Below are 18,306 nucleotides of genomic sequence, written 5' to 3' on the forward strand. Positions count from 1 at the left end.
GCGTGTGGGTTGGGGTCGTCTTCTCCGTGCTCGTTGCCGTCGTTCACGCCGTGCTCGTCGCCGCCGTTCGCGCCGTGGGTCGTCGCTGCCGTGCTCGTCGCCGCCGTTCACGCCGTGGGTCGTCGCTGCTGGCTGCTGTGTGCAGCGGGTAACGCGTGGCTGCTGTCGTGGCTGGTTGCAGGGGTCGTGGCTGGGTTCCGAGGTCGCGCTGTGTGTTGGAGCTTCGAGGGGTTGCAGCTGCGTTCTAAAGCCAACAACAACTCAGCTTTTGCTTCTGCTTTTTTCAGTTTCATTATTAGTGCAAGATGCCTCGTTCTAAAGCCAACAAGAACTCAAAGAAACAGAAGGGCATTGACTTCAAGGTTTCCCCTATGGCCCTAGCACTGCACAACTCTATAATATGCATTTCTGCATGTGTAAAATTCTGTTTATGAGTATTTTGTAGCTTTTTAACATGGGTCACTTGTTCAAAATTTTCAGAAAATAAGGCGAAAGGTTGGGAGGAAACTGCCACCACCTAAGAATACAACAGATACTGAAATTAAATCTAAAGGTACCCCTTCTGCTCCAAAATTAAAATAGGTTCTGTTCATCACATGTTCATTTACCAATGGGTGTGCATGGTTATCCAAATTAAAACTAGATATATGGATTGAATTTTGAAACCGTATCGCTTTTTTCTTTTTTAAATCTGGTTTTGGTTTTTTGGCCAAATCGGTTTATGGAGAAAACTGGATTTGGTTCAAAACCAGTTTTTGAATGAAACGTTATTCTAAAACCAGTTTTGAACTGATGTAAAATTAGTTATATATATATGAAGTTTGTAAAAAAATGGTTTTGAAACTGATTAACCGAACCATTTGTTAAGAAGTAATAAACCGGTTTGGTTTGAAAATAGGTTTACATTCTATGGATTTTTGGAATGTGGTTTGCGTTGGGTTATGGATTGGTTAAGTTTAATTGCTTCTTTTGCACACCCTAATATTCTACTACCATTTTTGTGTTAGCAAAGCAAAGTGCAAGACACGGTGAAATTTGTTGTACTTGTATTAACTTAATAACTTGTTTGATTTTGTTGATGCAAATAACAATCTGAGCTGTTTTCTTTTGCCATACTTCAAAGTTTTCACTAAAAATAACATAAAATAAAATTCTACACTATCCTGTCAAATTAAAATATATTTATATTTTGTCTGAAGTTTAAGAATGTCCATCTGCTTCTGCTGTTAATACTTATATAGTATAGAATCTCTCTTTTCCTCCCTCCCTATCTCTCTCTTACAACCCATCAAATGGAATTTCTTTTTAATTGTTTTACAACTTTTATTTACAAATGACTTTAATGTCATGAAATAAGTTAACGAACATGTCTTCAACAGCAATTGTTCTTCCGGAACAGAGTCTTGCGGCAGAGAAGGCAGGTTTGGCTGTAAACAAGAAAGGTTTGACTTTAAAAGAACTTCTCCAGCAAACATCTCATCACAATCCAAAAGTTCGTAGAGGTATATTTATTTTTTATAATATAATGTAATTATCTAATTGCCTTTAAATGTACTTATTAGTGTCATTAATCCTCTACAGAACTATAGAACAAATTCTGTATGTTTTAAACCGATAAAATCTTCAAAAATATTATTCTTGATAAGCTGAGTTGAACAAAATTTTTCAGCTTAATAGAGATTAACTTATTAAGCTATTAACCTTAAAAGTTAGAGGCCTGTTTATACTAGTGCACTTGCTACTAACATGTGATCATGTGGAGGGAATGTGACTGATTGAATTACGTAGATAATTCTAGCTATTTATTACAATTGTAATGTATTTTGTGTTCATATAATTAATGGAACTTTTTTATGAATTCAAATAACAATGAACCTTGGTTTGGAGCTGAAACACCAAGCCAAAACCTTGGTTCTGGTTTAGTTTTAAATTTTTGAGGAATGATAGCTCAAGTTGGTTCGAGTTTAAGCTTGAAGCCAAAAAATCAGTACCATGGACGTTGTGTCAATATTAGTCATTATTTCCAAATCTGTCAAAAATAAAATTAAGCAGCCACTAATTATATTATTTGGATCTTATGAAAGTTAATCTAATGGCATGTCTTGATTGATTTAATGTCTTGGCTTGGTTTCTATTCCTAATATACTCTTATTCTTTTTGAATTGTAATGTCACAGATTAATGTCATTGCGTTATTTAATCCAGTTAAGCATTCAAATTTTCATTTAAATTTGGTAATCCTCATATTTAATACTCTTTCTTTTCCACCCTTTAAATTACAGATGCATTGATTGGTATTAAGGATTTATTCACCAGATATCCAGCTGAACAGAAGTTGCACAAATATGCTGCTGTAGAAAAACTTCGTGAGCGCATTGGTGATGATGATAAAGTGGTTCGAAAATCATTATATGATCTTTTTAAAGTAGTGATTTTACCTTGCTGTAAAGAGGTACTTTCCATTTTGTTTACTTAAATCACTTTTCTAATACATTGGGATGATGCACCATTATCATTTGGATGGATAAAATATTCTAGGCTGCAGCTTTTTTTCTCCTTTTTTGATAATAGAGTTCACGTAGAACAAAGAAAAAAACAGCAGGAGGATTAAGATTTTTCCTAAAGTTGGATAGGACGCTATAGATAACGAAAAATAATGATAATGCACATCAACTCAAAAGAGCAGCCCAGTACATACTGGAAGCCCAGAACTAGAAGAACCTTTAAAATCTTATCAGCAAAAGCCCAAAATGCCCAGGAATGGTGGGGTAGAAGAAATTTATGGTTAAAGGTTATGGAATCATGCTCCCACCAAATTAACCTCACTCCAGCTAAAAAGCGCAATATTTTCATCCTACTCCCTAAACCACTGATCCACCCAAATGTTGAGCCATTCTAACTTCTTGTTGGCTTATGACAAATATTTTGCAGAGAAAATTTCATCTCTTAGAAACTGAAATATATAGCATTTGTAAAGGATTTCAGTCAGGGATTATTAATTTCTGATTAGTCTAAAATTAGTTTGACAATATTTGATACCTTGACGGATTATTCATTGGCTTCCGGTTAAGGGATACCCCCCCGGGTTCACAAAAAAAAATGCATTTTGATAGTTATTCACTAAAATTTTATGCTTGATAAACCCTTGGTACGCACTTTAGGGGAGCCTTAACAAGGAAAGGTATAATATGGTGTTGGCTTGGAACATTGATATTGGATATTTTTTTCTCTTGTGAAAAAGTAAATAATGGTTTTTTCTCATGATTTAAGATTTGTTATATTGTCTCTGGTTATTGATCTATGATACATTAAGATGTTTGATTGTAATACTCTATAACTCTCTGAAGCTGATTGCTATCCTCATTGTTTTTGAATTCTGATCGAGGATCCAATTTTTTTTTTTCCTCATGCACCCTGTAATCTTTATATGATTATATATCATTACAGTAAGGATTGATTTGTAAAACTTCAATTGCCTTATTGTGTTACTTGGTTCTCCCTATATTTTGTAGGACAATCAAGAGCTGATCGTTTCTTTATTGGTGCCTTACATTTTTAATGCAATGACTCATTTGGTGGTTGATGTTCGGATGATGGCATTTGATTTTTTAGACCTCATTCTTGAGTTTTATCCTCCTTCCTTTTCACCATCTTATGCAGAAAAGGTGATATTATCTGCCATATTTAAAATTTCTTTTGCCGACATGTTAGGATTGCTCCTTCAAATCATATTTTGTTTTAAGATGCAACTCTTTGTTCTATGGTGATTTTGGGGGGTGGGGGTGGGGTGAAGGTTATTTGCTCATGCAATAGCAGCAGTTGTGAGCTCTTTAAACTTCTCTGATGCTCTTGTAATTCGATTTTACTTCCACCTCTACGGATGAAGCTTTTAATAATTTATTGACACAATGTCAACACCTTTGTTATACAGTTTCATGCTAGTGATCTTTGAATTTTATGGTATTTTCTGTACTGAAATGTTGCCTAACAATAGGAAGAAAAAATAAGCTAATGCTTCAATATGTCTTTGGATTTTTTATAGAATTTTGTGTAGTGTTTAACCAGATATAACAATAGCTTAAAATCTACTTGAGGTGCAATTTCCTTGTTATTTTAAATATTCTTATTTCTGATATGTTGTTATTCTGAATTCCTATACGGTCAATAGAGTATTTTTTTTAATTATTAATACCGTTTGAATATTTGTCTGATGAATTTGGGAAATTTGCTTAAATTATTGCGGCAATTTATTTCTTAGTTCTGTTGGCAAAATACACTGCAATTCATTGCATTTCTATTTCCCATGGTTTTTCTTGATTAGTTTCTGTGCCTTCATTTTCTTTATCTATTTCCTAGCACATTATTATATTCTTCATCTGCATGCTTTTATTCTTCAATTGTTGCTGAAATTGAGTTCTATGAGTTCTATATCTCTCCCGTTATTGTAGTTGTATTTTTGTATTTGATGCTTAGAATTCACTTATCTTGGTTGCATGGTTAACAGATTTTTCAGAATTATGAGGATATTCTAGTGAGGAACCAGTACTATTTACAGGACAAAGGAAAACTAAAGGATGCTCTTGCTGGGCTGGTTCGCTGCTTGTCACTCCTGCCATGGAATAAAGAAGAAACTGATTTGCACAATAAGGTATTTTATTTTCATTTGGCTGTGAAAATTAGTAAATGCTCTGTCAGTCTTTTTAATTTAAGTTTTGCTATTTCTATGCATGACATAAACCTCTTTGCATTTTCATTTTAGCAATCTCTTTCTTTTGTCATTTCATTTCCACTTAGCTTTATGATTAAATTGGTTGATTTATGTGCATCTGGAACTTGTAACTTCTTCTCAGGATACATGTAGTACTTTATAATCTTGCACAACTCATAATTTCACAATACTATTCAGATAAATACATATACTATGAATAGAGTGGGAGTTATGACTATGATTTAAATTTTTGGCTTTTCAGACCTGGTAAGTTTCTGCTGTGTGAAACATCTCATTGTGATTAATGGTGACTTTATTTTATCTTTTGTGCATTCACCAATGTATTTCTAATACTTTTTCTAATTTTAATAGGATGCTACTGGACAAAGGGTATTGCATGCCTTTGAAGTTGATGTGTCTATGAGCTCTAATGGTATGCTAACTTCAAAAAAAAAAAAAAACAATTTGATTTTGAAACAAATAACTAATTGACTGCTGTTGCATGAGTTTGCATAATTTTCAAATATTTAAAAGTTTTGTCAAGCTTTTTATGTTCTTAACAATTGTCTGACAGTCCTGTTCTATGCTTTATCTGTTTGTGTAGGTTTTTCTTATATCATAAAGAATTTGAAGGATCTAGTGCCAGTATTAATAAATAGTTTCCTGGAATTTATTCCATTGGTTCATGCTATGGAAAGTCTTGAAGGGAAGTCTTTTGGTTGTATGATATCCATTCTTCATAGCATATATCTTATAGTCAGGTCTATTGCTTATGGGACTGATAAGGATTCAGAATCCCCAAGTTCTCAAGGTGGACCTGATGCAGCTGTATGGGATGTTAACATCTCTTCTACATTCTTGAAGAAATTATTTCCTCGTTTCCCCCTCAACCCGGTTGATCATCTTTCTGAAAAGGTGTGTGATTGTGTGTGTCGATTTTACCCTTTAGTGGGGACTGGTGACTGGTGAGTAGAACAATAAATAATTGTACAATTGGGGTCTAAAGAGAAGATAGAACTATTCATATAAAATTGGCATGTTATGGTCAAGTATATTTCAAAAATAAATTAGTTTACCCCTATAAAAAGTTTGTGGTGGATTACCCTTTTTCTGCTGTGTTGTGGTGATCTGGTTCCATTTGTGACATGGAGTGGGGGGAAGCAGCAGGACTGTGATATTCCTCTAATTCCAAATAAACTAATTCTTTCTTCTTTTACTTTGCAGGATTGTGATAGGTTGTTTGACTTGAACATGATCGTTGCCAAAATATTTTTTGAATTAAATGAATGGACGAGTCTTCCTCCTAATTTGTTGGAGACATTTCTAGAATTTTTTGAAAATGCTTTGCTTGGGAAGGTTTGATACATAACATAATCCTTTTTAAGTTTCATTATCAGTTGAAAATAGTGGTCATTCTACATCAGAAATTGACTTGAATTGTTAGTATACAGTTCTGCAGGGCTACACAGTCTGGTAAGGCTGTCTGGGAAGAGTGTTTAGTTCAGCTCCTTTCATTTATTCCTAAATTTCTTTCACGTGGGGCAAGCTCTTGGACATCACGTCTTCTTCAGGTTTGACTTGACAGTTGCCACATGAATTCCAAATAATTTATTTTTGTTGGAACTTTGGAAGCCATTAATTTGGATATTCTGATTTTTTTTTATTCTACAGTGGCTTTCGGTTTCTTTTTAGTTTTTATTATATGTTGATATGGTATGTTTTCAATTACTTCAATAATTACAAAAAATGTCATCTTCTATTTTCAATTGTTTCCTGTTTCCAAGATGTTGTCAGAGATATGGTAAAAGCATGATTTTCTTGTTTTCACCATCTCCCAGTCCCTTGTGAATTCTTGAAAATAATAAAGAAAGGGTGACCTTTTTGTTAATCAGTGAAAATATATTAACTAAACTGAAAACAGTAAATAAACTGAACACTGCATTAATTTTCTGGTTTTGTATTATTTTGTACCATGTTTATGGTAATTATGTTTTTCCTTTCCAGAGGTTTTGATGTTGCTATTAACATGGAATTGTGGCACTTGCAGGCTTTTACCCAGACATTTAGGGAAAGCAAGCCAGGTTCCTTGATGAAATTGGCATGTGTTTCTGCTATTGAAGATATGCTAACTCCTGTAAGTTTGGCTTCATATCATTCTAGGAACTTCTTTGAAATGAAATTCTTGACTTTTGGATAATCTTATGAAAGCAATTTATTTCCTTCCTCTTCTCTCCCTTTCCATATTAACATTTATTTTTGTCTTTGGTTCAAATCTAGATTGAAAGCATGCTTTCCATAGAGACAAGCAATCCAGAAAATTTAGAACTTCAAGATGCCTTACTCGCATGGATTAGAGAGCTCCCTCTGTTGCTTATCCAGCTTGGAGATAAACACCCAACCTGCTCCCAGGTAGTCATTATTTTGATTCGATAAGCAGTTTTTTATGTGAAATTCCTGGATTTGACAGAATTTTGAGAGATCAATGTGCTTTAGTATTGATGTTAAATCTGCAATTTAGTGTCTTGTTTTACCTAAAATGTTCAATGTTCATCATAGGTTGTGTTACGCCTTCAACTTCGTATTGGACAATGTTCTTTGTTGAATTCATCACTTGTTTGTATGTATGACAACACACAGTACTCATTGCTAGATTTTTATTGTACATGTCAAGGAGGTAAACATGAACATGCTGTTGACATCAATATTAATAATACATTACCTGTGTGAGTTATTCTTTGGCTTCTAAGTTTTTGGCTTTTTCATCTTGCAGGACAGATATGTTATGGTCCTTTTCTCAGGCTTCCTAGAGAATCTCAAGAGCTCTCTTTATGTTCCCTTTACTATTTCTCTTATTTGGACCTGCCTATTTTAAAGTCAATAGCTTGTTGTTGCCTAAGTAAGCTTTTGCGCATGTTTTAAATTTGACTAACTTGATATTTTTTAATGAATTTTTAGTTCACCATATCTCTTCACTTAACATTTTACCTACTATCATTTGCATAATTAATATTAAATGTTTTTAAATTTTACCATGATACATGATGGCAAGTTATTGAAAGGCTTATCATTTAAATTTAAACATTAAACATAAGAGAAAAAGGCTGTCTTTGAATTAGTTGAATGTGAGATTTTGTTATTTGAGGAGAATAAGTTTCCAACTTTGTTCTTTCTTTACTTCTAGTAATATTAATAAATGTGAGGTATAGCATAGAAGTCCAACTACTTTGATTTTTATTTTTTTTGAGGAATTTTTTTTTGGAAGCATCTTAGTCTATGCCCTCAAAGATTTAAGTAATATTTATTTAATAAAAAAACATGTAATTGGTGTGTCATCAAATAAAAAAATGAAGATATTTGTCTGACTTGGAAGCCTTATTTTTTTATTTATTTTTATGGCCTCCAGTAAACAATGATGATGGGACTTTTCAATCAAGAAGTACATAATGTGGTTTATTTTTGTTAAAATCTTGTAATGTTGATTTGAAAGTTGGGACTTTCCCCTCAAAGTAAATGTTACAGTGATAAGACATTGTTTCTAAGTTATCCGGGAGAGATGCCTACAAGGACTCTGATATTAACGAGAAATAAGTGTTTTGATAAGTTAAAGCAATGGAGGATACTTTTGTATATGGTACTTTTTCCTCAATCCTCACTTCCTGTGCCAGTGCTTTTAATGTGCAATGTAGCCAATGCCTTTAAAGTTGGAATAGGATTCAGATACTAATTCTGTACAAGTTTCTGGCTTAAAGCTTATGAATGTTAATTTTGTTTGTACTTATTGCAGGTGCAGATCTAGATCCCTATGTGTTATTTAGGATCATAGAGGTTCTCCATTCAGCCTATAGAGATGGACATATAAAAATTGCAGATTACTTGAGTGTTTTCATCACCTTGGTCTTGCGTTTCAAAGTTTCCCCTGGTAGCTTACAAAGATTTATTTGGACTACTTGTTTGAACTTGTAACTTCTGATAATATCCATTTCTTGTTTCACTTTTCCAATTTAGAGCTTTTGTACATTATACTCAGTAGTAGTGATCAGAAAAAACTAGAAGGGGTTGAAATTGGCAATGCAAAACAACATATTCCATGTAATAGAAATAGGACCCAAAAATTGAATAGGGAAACTGAACCGTATTGATACTGAAATATGACTAATCAGAGGGAGGGGAAACTTCTGTTACAACATGGAATTAAGGATAATTAAAAGGAAAACTAGACTGTAGGGGCAGAGCTCCTTGCAGAATGAAAATGAAGAAAACTGAAATAAGAATAATCCCTTTCATGTGGAAGAACCCCTTCTTCACTCAGCCTATCCAGATATTTTTCACTCAAGAATCCTCATACCTCTCATTCTTGTACCTTCCCTCAAATATTCATTCTCTCTCCCCCTAGTATGATCCTCACATCTCCCTCCCCCACTCTCCTTCTAGCTATCCATTCTGTTATGCTCTCCTTCTCTTCCCTCCAATTCACATCTTACCCTACCACTCCTCTTTATTTGTTAACTTCTAACTGCAGGCACAGTAAGCCCAATAGTTGGTTACCCTTCACCATGTCTACATTGCTAATTTTCATCTGTACTTATCTATCCAATTTGCATTCCTGCCACCTATATTTGACTTCTTGGTAACTTGTAAATAACAATATTTATATAGCATTTTTTCCATGTTCTTGAGCTAGAAAAGCTACTGAATTGAGGAAAGTTGTGTTCATCCCTGGCCAAGAAAAAGTTAATTTAGTTATCTATGGTTATTGAAATAGCTATATTTATCAATCTTTTAAACCTACTTTTGGTAGTCAGTCTTCTGGCATCAGAAATGTTATTCTTTTTTAATTCTGCAGAAATCGGTTCTGCTGGTTTTAAGAGTGATCCACTCTGCCAAACTTTGAAGTCAATGACAACTGTTCTTTGCTCATACATGGCACAGATGGGTGACAATTCTCTTGTTCTGCAGATAGTAGAGAAAGTGGTAATTGATCAGATAGTAAGTTGACACAATTGTTTGTTTTGAGCTTTCTTTTGCATTCAGATTTTTTTCTTGTATTTTTCTGGTGCTTGCTTGTTAGCTCATTTAGAGGTTTTCTAGAAGAATGACTCCTCCATTTCTCTTACTGATATTTTGTACCACAGCCACAAATGCCTTCTTTGGATAATAGTTGCTCTCTCCTGAGAATGCTTGTTACAGTGGATTCCAAGCCCACAAGACTTTCTGAACAAAGCATTATCATTCTAGGCCAGCATCTTTCTGAATATCTGATGGATGCTGTGCAGGTGCGTATGCTGCCAAAAACTCTGACAAGCCATCAATATATGTTTGAAGCTATGTTGTTTCCTACATACATGTCTCACTTAATTTTGTCCTTAATTTTGTTTTGAAAGTCAAATTGTTTAGAATGTCTTTGAAATATTATGATTGATTGGTATGATATCTTACTATATAAAATAAAGATTGACAATTTTTAAAAAGAAATGCAGAATCTGCAAAATATCTACGAGACATTATTATTTTATAGGAGATGGTGGGAATAATTTCTAAATCCTGCCTACTTCCCAGATGATTGATTTTGGTTTCTTTCCTTTGTTGATAATTGTTTTTGGAATTATCTAACGAGAGATATCAACATCACCCTTTTAACCGAAGTGAGAATTCTTTCAGAAAAATGTCGACTTGACCATTCTATGGGTGCTTACACCCTACTTTTGAGCTAGGACTTGATTCTTTTTTATTTTTCTTGCATTAATTTAGTGTTTTTTTTTAATGGCTGAAGGTTCCATAGTTGAGGGTATATAAAACTAACCCTTCGGCCTTAAGGGTATTATTTGTAACAAATAACCAAGATCTTTTCATTTTCTCATCCTGCTTTAGAGACATCTATCAATTATTATTATTATTATTATTATTATGCTAGATCCCTATTATGTTTTCTGATACTAGTACGTGCTTCTTGCAATTTATCATCATTTTCTTTTCTTTTCAAAAGCATTGGGTTTTAATTTTTGTTGACAACTTGAATTGATTTAATTATTATATATATTTTAGTTTTTTGCTAGATTCCTAGTATGTTTTCTGATTCTAGTAAGTACTTCTAGTAATTTATCTTAGTTTTATTTTGTTATTTTTCCTAAAGCAATGGATCTTAATTTTTGCTGATATGAATAGATATTTTTCTTGATCATATATTTCACTGTACCACAGTGCATTCCAGAAGATGGTGATGAACAGGGGACTCCCTCCATTCAATTAAGTACTCAGCATTATTATCTCCTACCTTGTTTTTTCTTGTTTGATCGGTGCCATAAACTTATGAATCTTGTGTTGAAGAGAATGGGATCAGCTATAACTGAAAGTAGTTTGTCACCAATATCTGATAAATGCACTCAACATACAAGGAACTGTTTGGATAGAGTGAATGCTGTCACTTCTGTACTTTTTTTGATGCACAAGGATGCTAAATTGCAACCGATTATGTCTTTATTCAAGGAAGATATTGATAACGTCATACATAAAGTTTTTTCTTTAAAGGTAGGTTCAACCTTAGTGATCAAGAACATCTATTGATTGCTATTTTGAAGCTTGCTGTTCATAACTATTACTTATCTGCAAGAATTTCTTTTGGTTGGATAAAACAAAATTGGGAGTTTTAATAAAAGGTTTTCAGTATTTTGTGATTGTCTATACTACTGTATGTAGATAGTTACATCCTCTACAGTGAGGCTTTGTGGCCTGCAACATACGAGGGATCATTTGCTTTTGGGATGTGTATCTGCACCAAATACATGCACACACTCCTTTATCATTTAATCCATAATATCACCTTTTTTTTTGGCAGCATAAAGTTCAAGTAGAGTGCTTATTGCATGCAATTATGCTAAATATATTGGCTAGCTTTCTGTAGGAAATAACTTCAAGGAAGATATGAAATGAATTACAATATTACATGGAAAGGTGTTCCTGTATTGACAATTTAGTGTAAAATGAGCTATTTTAAGACAAGATAATTCATTATCTTGAAAAAGGTTTGGTAATGGATTTGAAACATAACAATGTCTCCACTGTTGCTTCTATTATACTTAGATAAACTGTGGTAGGATGCCTTTGGTGCATTTATTTTAATCTGACCCATGAACTCTTGGGTGTTTATGTCCAAGTTACATCAGCACTTCAGGCTTCTGCAGTAAAACACTGCTCAGGCCTTAATGGTTTCTTAGACAAACACATAGTCAAGCTAGTAGATACTAAATTTGGTTGGGTTGAAATCTGGTAATGGAACATTGCAAGTTTCCCAAAGAATACTTGTGCTGTGACATAATGATTTGATGTATTTTCATTTTTGTTTGTCTTACTGTTCTGTTAACTGTGGGATGAGTTTATTATTCTTGTTATTGTTCTGTTAACATATTTAGTTTCCCAAAAAAATTTAATAGGCGTTCTTTGATAATTTCTTTTATTTTTTATGTAGACATCAGGGCGGATCAGTACGACAATTGAAGAAAGGCATGAAATACAATGTGCATTTGAACGACTGAAAATCTTAACGGGATAACAATTGTCAAGAAGGATGTTCTGAATTGAGAAACTGGTTCATGTATGTTTTTAAAGCTTGCTAGCAAATTTTTCTGACATATCATTCATCTTCATGTCATTTTATTATGTATTTCTGTTGGAATTTCGTATTTTGTTGTCTAGTGTGTACCATATAATACATCTTCAGGAATTTCAGAATAATTCTAGTGCTGTTTTTTGGTTTGTTCACTTGTCAGGGGTGAGGAGTGTCGTTGGGACATGTCTTCTAGTGTCTCTTGCTTTTGTGTATGACCTGTTTGAATTGAGCTATTCATCATAAAGATGACCCCACCTGCAATGTTGAATTTACAAACCAATGTTTATCATCTTCCTTCTCTGTCTTCGTCTTCCCTCCTCTTTTTTGAGATATCATGTTTATCTTCTTTCTATCACTTTGTTCAGCTTAATCTTGCTAATAATTTTTTTTGCTTCATTTGTGTGCATTCAGCCTTTCAAATGAATCATACTATCCATGACTGCCAAGGTCACCAAAAAACATGAATAAAAATGTCATAAGTTGCTTAATCTATTATTCACCAAAAAAAAAAGTTGCATAATCTATCCCTGAATATAGCAATTGGGTAGTTCTGATATGCTCGAGTCCATGACAGGATATTTGCAGGCATCGTTGGCATAGAAGGGAGTTTTTTTTGTCAAATTGACAGACAGAGGACATGGACTGAGCTCTGGGGTAGGTAAAATGTTATTCATATATATATATATATATATATATATATATATATATATATATATATATATATATATATCTTGTGAGGGAGCCTTTTTTATGTTAGAGTGAGTAGTAAATCTAGGTTATTAGATATATCATCATGAACGGTCAAGATTAATACACAGATTGTGTTAAAAGTTAAATGACTTTTTTAAGTGATCACAAACATTAAATTTTGACCATTTATGCATAATTGTACAATTCAAATTTACTTCACTCATTTAAAAATGTCTTTTCTCTAGATTTTCACTAGATATGCTCTTTCTCTCTTATTTGATCCAATTATGTTATAGTGTAAATTATACTAACTATGACACCATTCAATAATTTTATCTCAAAATTCACCATTACATCGAAAGCTCCTTTAAAATGGGCAAACTTTATTAAAGAGACTAAAATTAATCATCTAAAATTTGATAGGGTCTAAAAATGGGCCAAATTTTTGATAGGGACTAAAAATCGAATCGAAATTTGAAATAGTTGAGGGACAAAAAACTTAATTAATCCTATTTTTAAAATATATATAAACATGAAGCATTTGATCATCTTATTATTGTTCATTTATCTGCAAAGTTAAATTAATCACCTTGTGTAATTATATATCAACAATTGAATCAAGTAAAATCACATTTTAGGTAAAGTTATTGACGGTGTAATATTTGGTGTACGTTATGCAGGTGTAATTTGATCTCTCTCCATATGTGTGTGCCCTTTTTGTCTTAGATTGCTTCCGAGTTGTAACTTTTTCTCTCTAACTTGCGGCGAAGTCTGGATCAAAACTGGTAAACTTTGTTAGGGTAAACTCGGCATCAGTTTTATTACTATCAGAGCATACTTGGCATTGGCATCCTCATCTACTAACCTACTTCTCCCAAGTTTAATTTGCAAGCAGTTTTGAGGCCTGCCTGCAGCAGGCACTTTATTTCACTTTGGAGAAATCTAAATTTTGCATGCAGCCTCAGTTTTGTTTCACTGTGTTTCTATTAGCTAGCCTCGTGATGAGCGTCAATGGCTTAGACACAGTAGATATTATAGTTTTCGTGTTAATTTTCTTTCCTATACAAGTATACAACAATAGTGTTAAGACTAAAGATTTCTGACCAAAATTTTGATGATAATATAACTTTATATGAGATTATTTAAGTAATTTAACAAAGTCACCAAGTGTAAAAAATCAGAAGACGCTTGCAGCTAACAACAAATTTAAGCCTAAAGTCTCGTACTACATAATTATCTGCAGATCATTTGAAAGTTGTTCAAAGCAGTAACTTTCCTTGATTGATACTGTGGTAGCTCATTTAAAATTAAACTTTGTCAAAAATGGGTGAAGTATATAGGATGAGCAGTAAAGAAATAAGACAAAAGCATCAAATAAAATAAGATTGTTGCGCAAGAAAATATAGGTCATATGCATCAAATCTTTAAGCTGTTGGTTTAATTGTTAAATTATACAAGACAATTATTGTACAACGGCTTCATATATTTACTGAATCATGTTGAATAAATTCAAAAGCATGTTTGGAAGTGTGCCTCGAGATGAATAAAAATGTCATTGATGTATGATATAGGCAATAGAAAAAGGATAATTAGCAAGATGCTTGCTCCATGGATATGTCCCTGAATTTAGAAAAGTTTAAATATGCTTCCTTCATTTGATTTATGGGCAGCAAGATAGTGGTGAAGGAGATGTTGAAAAACAAGCAGAGTGGAACCAAGCCTTCACTGGAAATCAGTGCGATGTGTTGGATTTATGTCTCAAGGTACTACGAAAACTCCTCAAGAAATAATAGGCTCTTAAAGCTTAAGCAGAACAACTTTATCCTACGTTTAGATGGGCAATTAGAATTTGAAAGAAAAATATGATATTTGAATGACTTTCAATTGAATTTCCTACACCCAATGCTTGGATGGGTCACTTTTACAGAGCAAAACATTTTTTTTATGAAATTTTGGCATTTTTACAAGATATTTAATTAACTAAAATAGTGAAATTTAAAATTCTACTAGAAGATATAGATGCATGCTCGCAATTAGAGCTAGACATGCAAGTAAGCCCACTCGCGAAGCTTGCATTCAGCAAATTCCACAACCCGTAAAATCCATCCAGTGAAGCGTGCATTCTAAACGTATCTAGGACGAAAACTGAATTTTTCTAATTTTATAGATAAGAAACATCTTTTAATATTTTTTTTTTCAATTGGATGTTTTCATCTAACTTCTTTTGACCATTAATTGTTAGACTTGGAGCTGACATTCCTATTAGATGCCTATAGATGTTTGGAAGAGTTTTGTTGCTGTTATGTAGTTCAATGTTTTTTCTAGGTAGCAGTCATGTCGGGTTATGATAGCAATCATTTCTTATCTAAAGTGTATGTTTAGATGGATAGCATATTCTCTGAAAGCTTTAACAACTATTCTATCACCATAGAACTTCCTCATTGATTGTCCTGTTTATTTTGTACTATCAAGTGCATGTATTGATGTATAACCTTCGTTAGAAGGAAGACATAAAACCATATATAAGACATTAAAGAACAAATGTAGAAGTACAATCACAACAGTATTATGCAGAGAAACCAAGGAGAATTGAATCCCCATTTATGATTAAACAAACATAAACTATTGATGGAATTTTCGGATGGATCCACATTCTTCTTCTATTTTTTTTTTTCGTTGGAGTTTTTTCGGGAATTTGCTTTCTGAATTTGGTCCATTTTCCTCCCACGTTCAATCCTTATCTCTGCAAACGTTCAGTAATAAACTCACGCCTCTATCCTCAAACCCACGTTCTGATCCGAATTGGTTGAGCTCTGTGATGGGCAAACTCTATAAATAGGATGAGGTGCTCTCAGTTTTATATCACCAAACCTACTTCTCTATTCAGAAAAAGACACCATCTATTCAGAGTGAGTAAGAGTTTGGATAAACAAAGCTGTCTTCGAGTTCGTGCTTGTGCTGCTTCGTGTTTGATCTGCAATGGCTGGAAGTACACTTGTGTTGTTTAGCTTCTGCTGCTAGATCTGAATATGTCATTTAAATTCATTCACATGTTTAGATCAATATGTATATCTTTTACATTTGGTATCATAGCACTATATGCCTCTGTTTTGCTTCTGTTTTGGAACTATATGTCAGTAATGCTGTTTTATTTAATGTGGCTGGAAACCTTCGAGTTCTCCTTTGTGCTGCTACTTTTTGCCCACGATGACATTAATGATTCACGAACCCATCTTATTGGTTGGAGGCCGGAGATGTTCGCGCATGTGACGTTGGACCACTAGCATGGCGTGGCATTGCCGTCGTTCCAGTTGGAGAAAGCAGCGACGCTGGAGGCATCCACAACGGACTTCAGAGTGAAAAACACGATGCCGTCGGAGGAGATAGAAACAGAGGGACAAAAAAAGATGAGCAGAGTAACAATCATTTAGAATAAGTTATAATGCGACGCCGGCTTGGAAGTGAAAGAAATATCACGAGAAACCCGTCCTTGAAGTTTGAAAGCGTATACTGAAACTTTTATATATATATATATATATATATGATATAATAAGGTCATCCTTTCACCTGTAGGAAAAAGTATATTAATTTATTATTTCTCTACTTAATCAATATGATTTAAATATGAGTTGTTAAGTGCCTTTTAGTGTGTTTGAATTATTTATTAAGATTAATTGTATGTTTATTTTGGTATTTAAGCATGCAATATTAAGCTAAATAATTTATGCACATTAAATTTAATGGTTAAGAGCTTATATGGTTTCAACTATTGGATAATCGTATGCATATATTATTTATTTACTTTTGAAGTTTTGTGTGTATGATTTTATGATTTTATACATGCGAAGTTATCTTGAATATTTTTTATGCAATGTTATTCAATTTATTTACATTATTTAGAATATTATGTAAATATTTAGCTCTTAATTAAGAATTAATGTTAAGTGATTAATATGATTTAATTAATTAGAGAATAGCCACAACATCTTTAATTGATTAGGTTTATATATTAAGTGTAAAAATCACATTTAAAAAACATTGGTTGTGATTAATCATATTTAATGTGATAAAATATACCCACGGGAATTTTGTTATGTTTGTATGATTAATTAGGATAAAATATCAAGTTATATTTCTTAATTTACCCACAGGAATTGAGAAAAAGGAACATAATTTGATAGTTTTATCAAAAGTATGAATCTAATTGAGTAGGACTTTAGCCCACAGGCAAGTTGTATGTCACTAGGTTCATGAACTAATACATATTTTACATTGGTAAAACATGACAATTTATTGAGTCTCAAATTATGAATAATGAGAATGTATTCTTGAACTTTGTAGTTAATCAATCTGCAAACATTTTTTATATTAAGTGTGATATTCCCGAATTGAAAAGGGACAATTATAAGGTTTGGAGGGAGAGAATTCTCCTTCATTTAGGCTGGATGGATATTGACTATGCTGTTAGGAAAGACGAACCGTCAGGCATTACTGAAACTAGCACTCCAGACTCTGCTGATCTTTATGAAAAGTGGGAGAGATCTAATCGTCTATCCGTAATGTTCATAAAGACTAATATATCTACTAGTATCCGTAGCTCCGTTGATCAGCATGAAAAGGTCAACGATCTTTTGAAGGCCATTAATTATCAGTTTATTACATCTTATAAGGCCCTTTACAACACCCTTATAATGCAGTTCTCATCCTTAAAGCTCCAAGGGATAAAGGGTGTACGTGATCACATCATGCGCATGAGGGATATAGTGGCTCAACTAAAAGCCTTGGAGGTTGCCATGTCTGATTCATTCTTAGTACACTATATTTTGTGTACTCTGTCCTTGCAATATGCTCCCTTCAAAATCTCTTATAACACACATAAAGACAATGGTCAATTAATGAGTTGATGACCATGTGTGTTCAAGAAGAGGAAAGGTTAATTATGGAAGAGGGCGAAAGGGTGAACTTAACTGTTCATGGAAAAAAGAAAGGGGATCAACCCAAAAACAAGGGCAAAATTCCTGCCCAACCAATCATAAAGAAAGAGTCCATGTGTTTCTTTTGCAAGAAGAAAGGACACATGAAGAAAGACTGCTTAAAGTTTAAGAGTTGGATGGACAAGAAAGGTACTCCATTTGCTTTTGTTTGTTATGAATCTAATATGGTTAGTATTAATCATAACACGTGGTGGATTGATTCTGGTTCTACAATCCATGTTTCTAATACCTTGCAGGGTATGAAAAACCTAAGGAGGCCAATGGGAAGTGAGCAGCATTGAGAGACATAAGGCAAAACTTGTTGCCAAATGG

General features: G+C 33.3%; 1 protein-coding gene across 8 annotated transcripts; it reads left to right on the forward strand.

Moving 5' to 3' along the window:
• The first annotated feature begins 16 nt into the window (after window positions 1–16).
• On the forward strand, window positions 17–16,572 carry LOC100796115 (uncharacterized). 8 transcript variants are annotated; one of them, XM_041010829.1, is made up of 23 exons: window positions 17–362; window positions 481–553; window positions 1,380–1,502; window positions 2,282–2,451; window positions 3,512–3,664; window positions 4,504–4,647; window positions 5,080–5,140; window positions 5,312–5,622; window positions 5,932–6,063; window positions 6,159–6,278; window positions 6,755–6,841; window positions 6,985–7,116; window positions 7,264–7,381; window positions 7,478–7,603; window positions 8,492–8,626; window positions 9,551–9,693; window positions 9,840–9,980; window positions 10,906–11,232; window positions 12,170–12,295; window positions 12,885–12,968; window positions 13,681–13,785; window positions 14,671–14,763; window positions 16,248–16,572. In XM_041010829.1, exons 1-19 carry the CDS (start codon window positions 306–308, stop codon window positions 12,251–12,253), a joined length of 2,637 nt encoding a protein of 878 aa, XP_040866763.1. In that variant the 5' UTR covers window positions 17–305; the 3' UTR covers window positions 12,254–12,295; window positions 12,885–12,968; window positions 13,681–13,785; window positions 14,671–14,763; window positions 16,248–16,572. The 8 variants fall into 8 exon arrangements, with proteins under 8 accessions (XP_040866763.1, XP_040866760.1, XP_040866764.1 ...); XM_041010826.1 differs by having other exon boundaries at window positions 12,885–12,964; XM_041010830.1 differs by lacking the exon at window positions 14,671–14,763.
• The last annotated feature ends 1,734 nt before the right edge of the window (window positions 16,573–18,306 follow it).

The sequence above is a fragment of the Glycine max genome, chromosome 16 (genome assembly GCF_000004515.6).
Source record: "Glycine max cultivar Williams 82 chromosome 16, Glycine_max_v4.0, whole genome shotgun sequence".
In the NCBI taxonomy this organism is placed as follows: domain Eukaryota; kingdom Viridiplantae; phylum Streptophyta; class Magnoliopsida; order Fabales; family Fabaceae; genus Glycine; species Glycine max.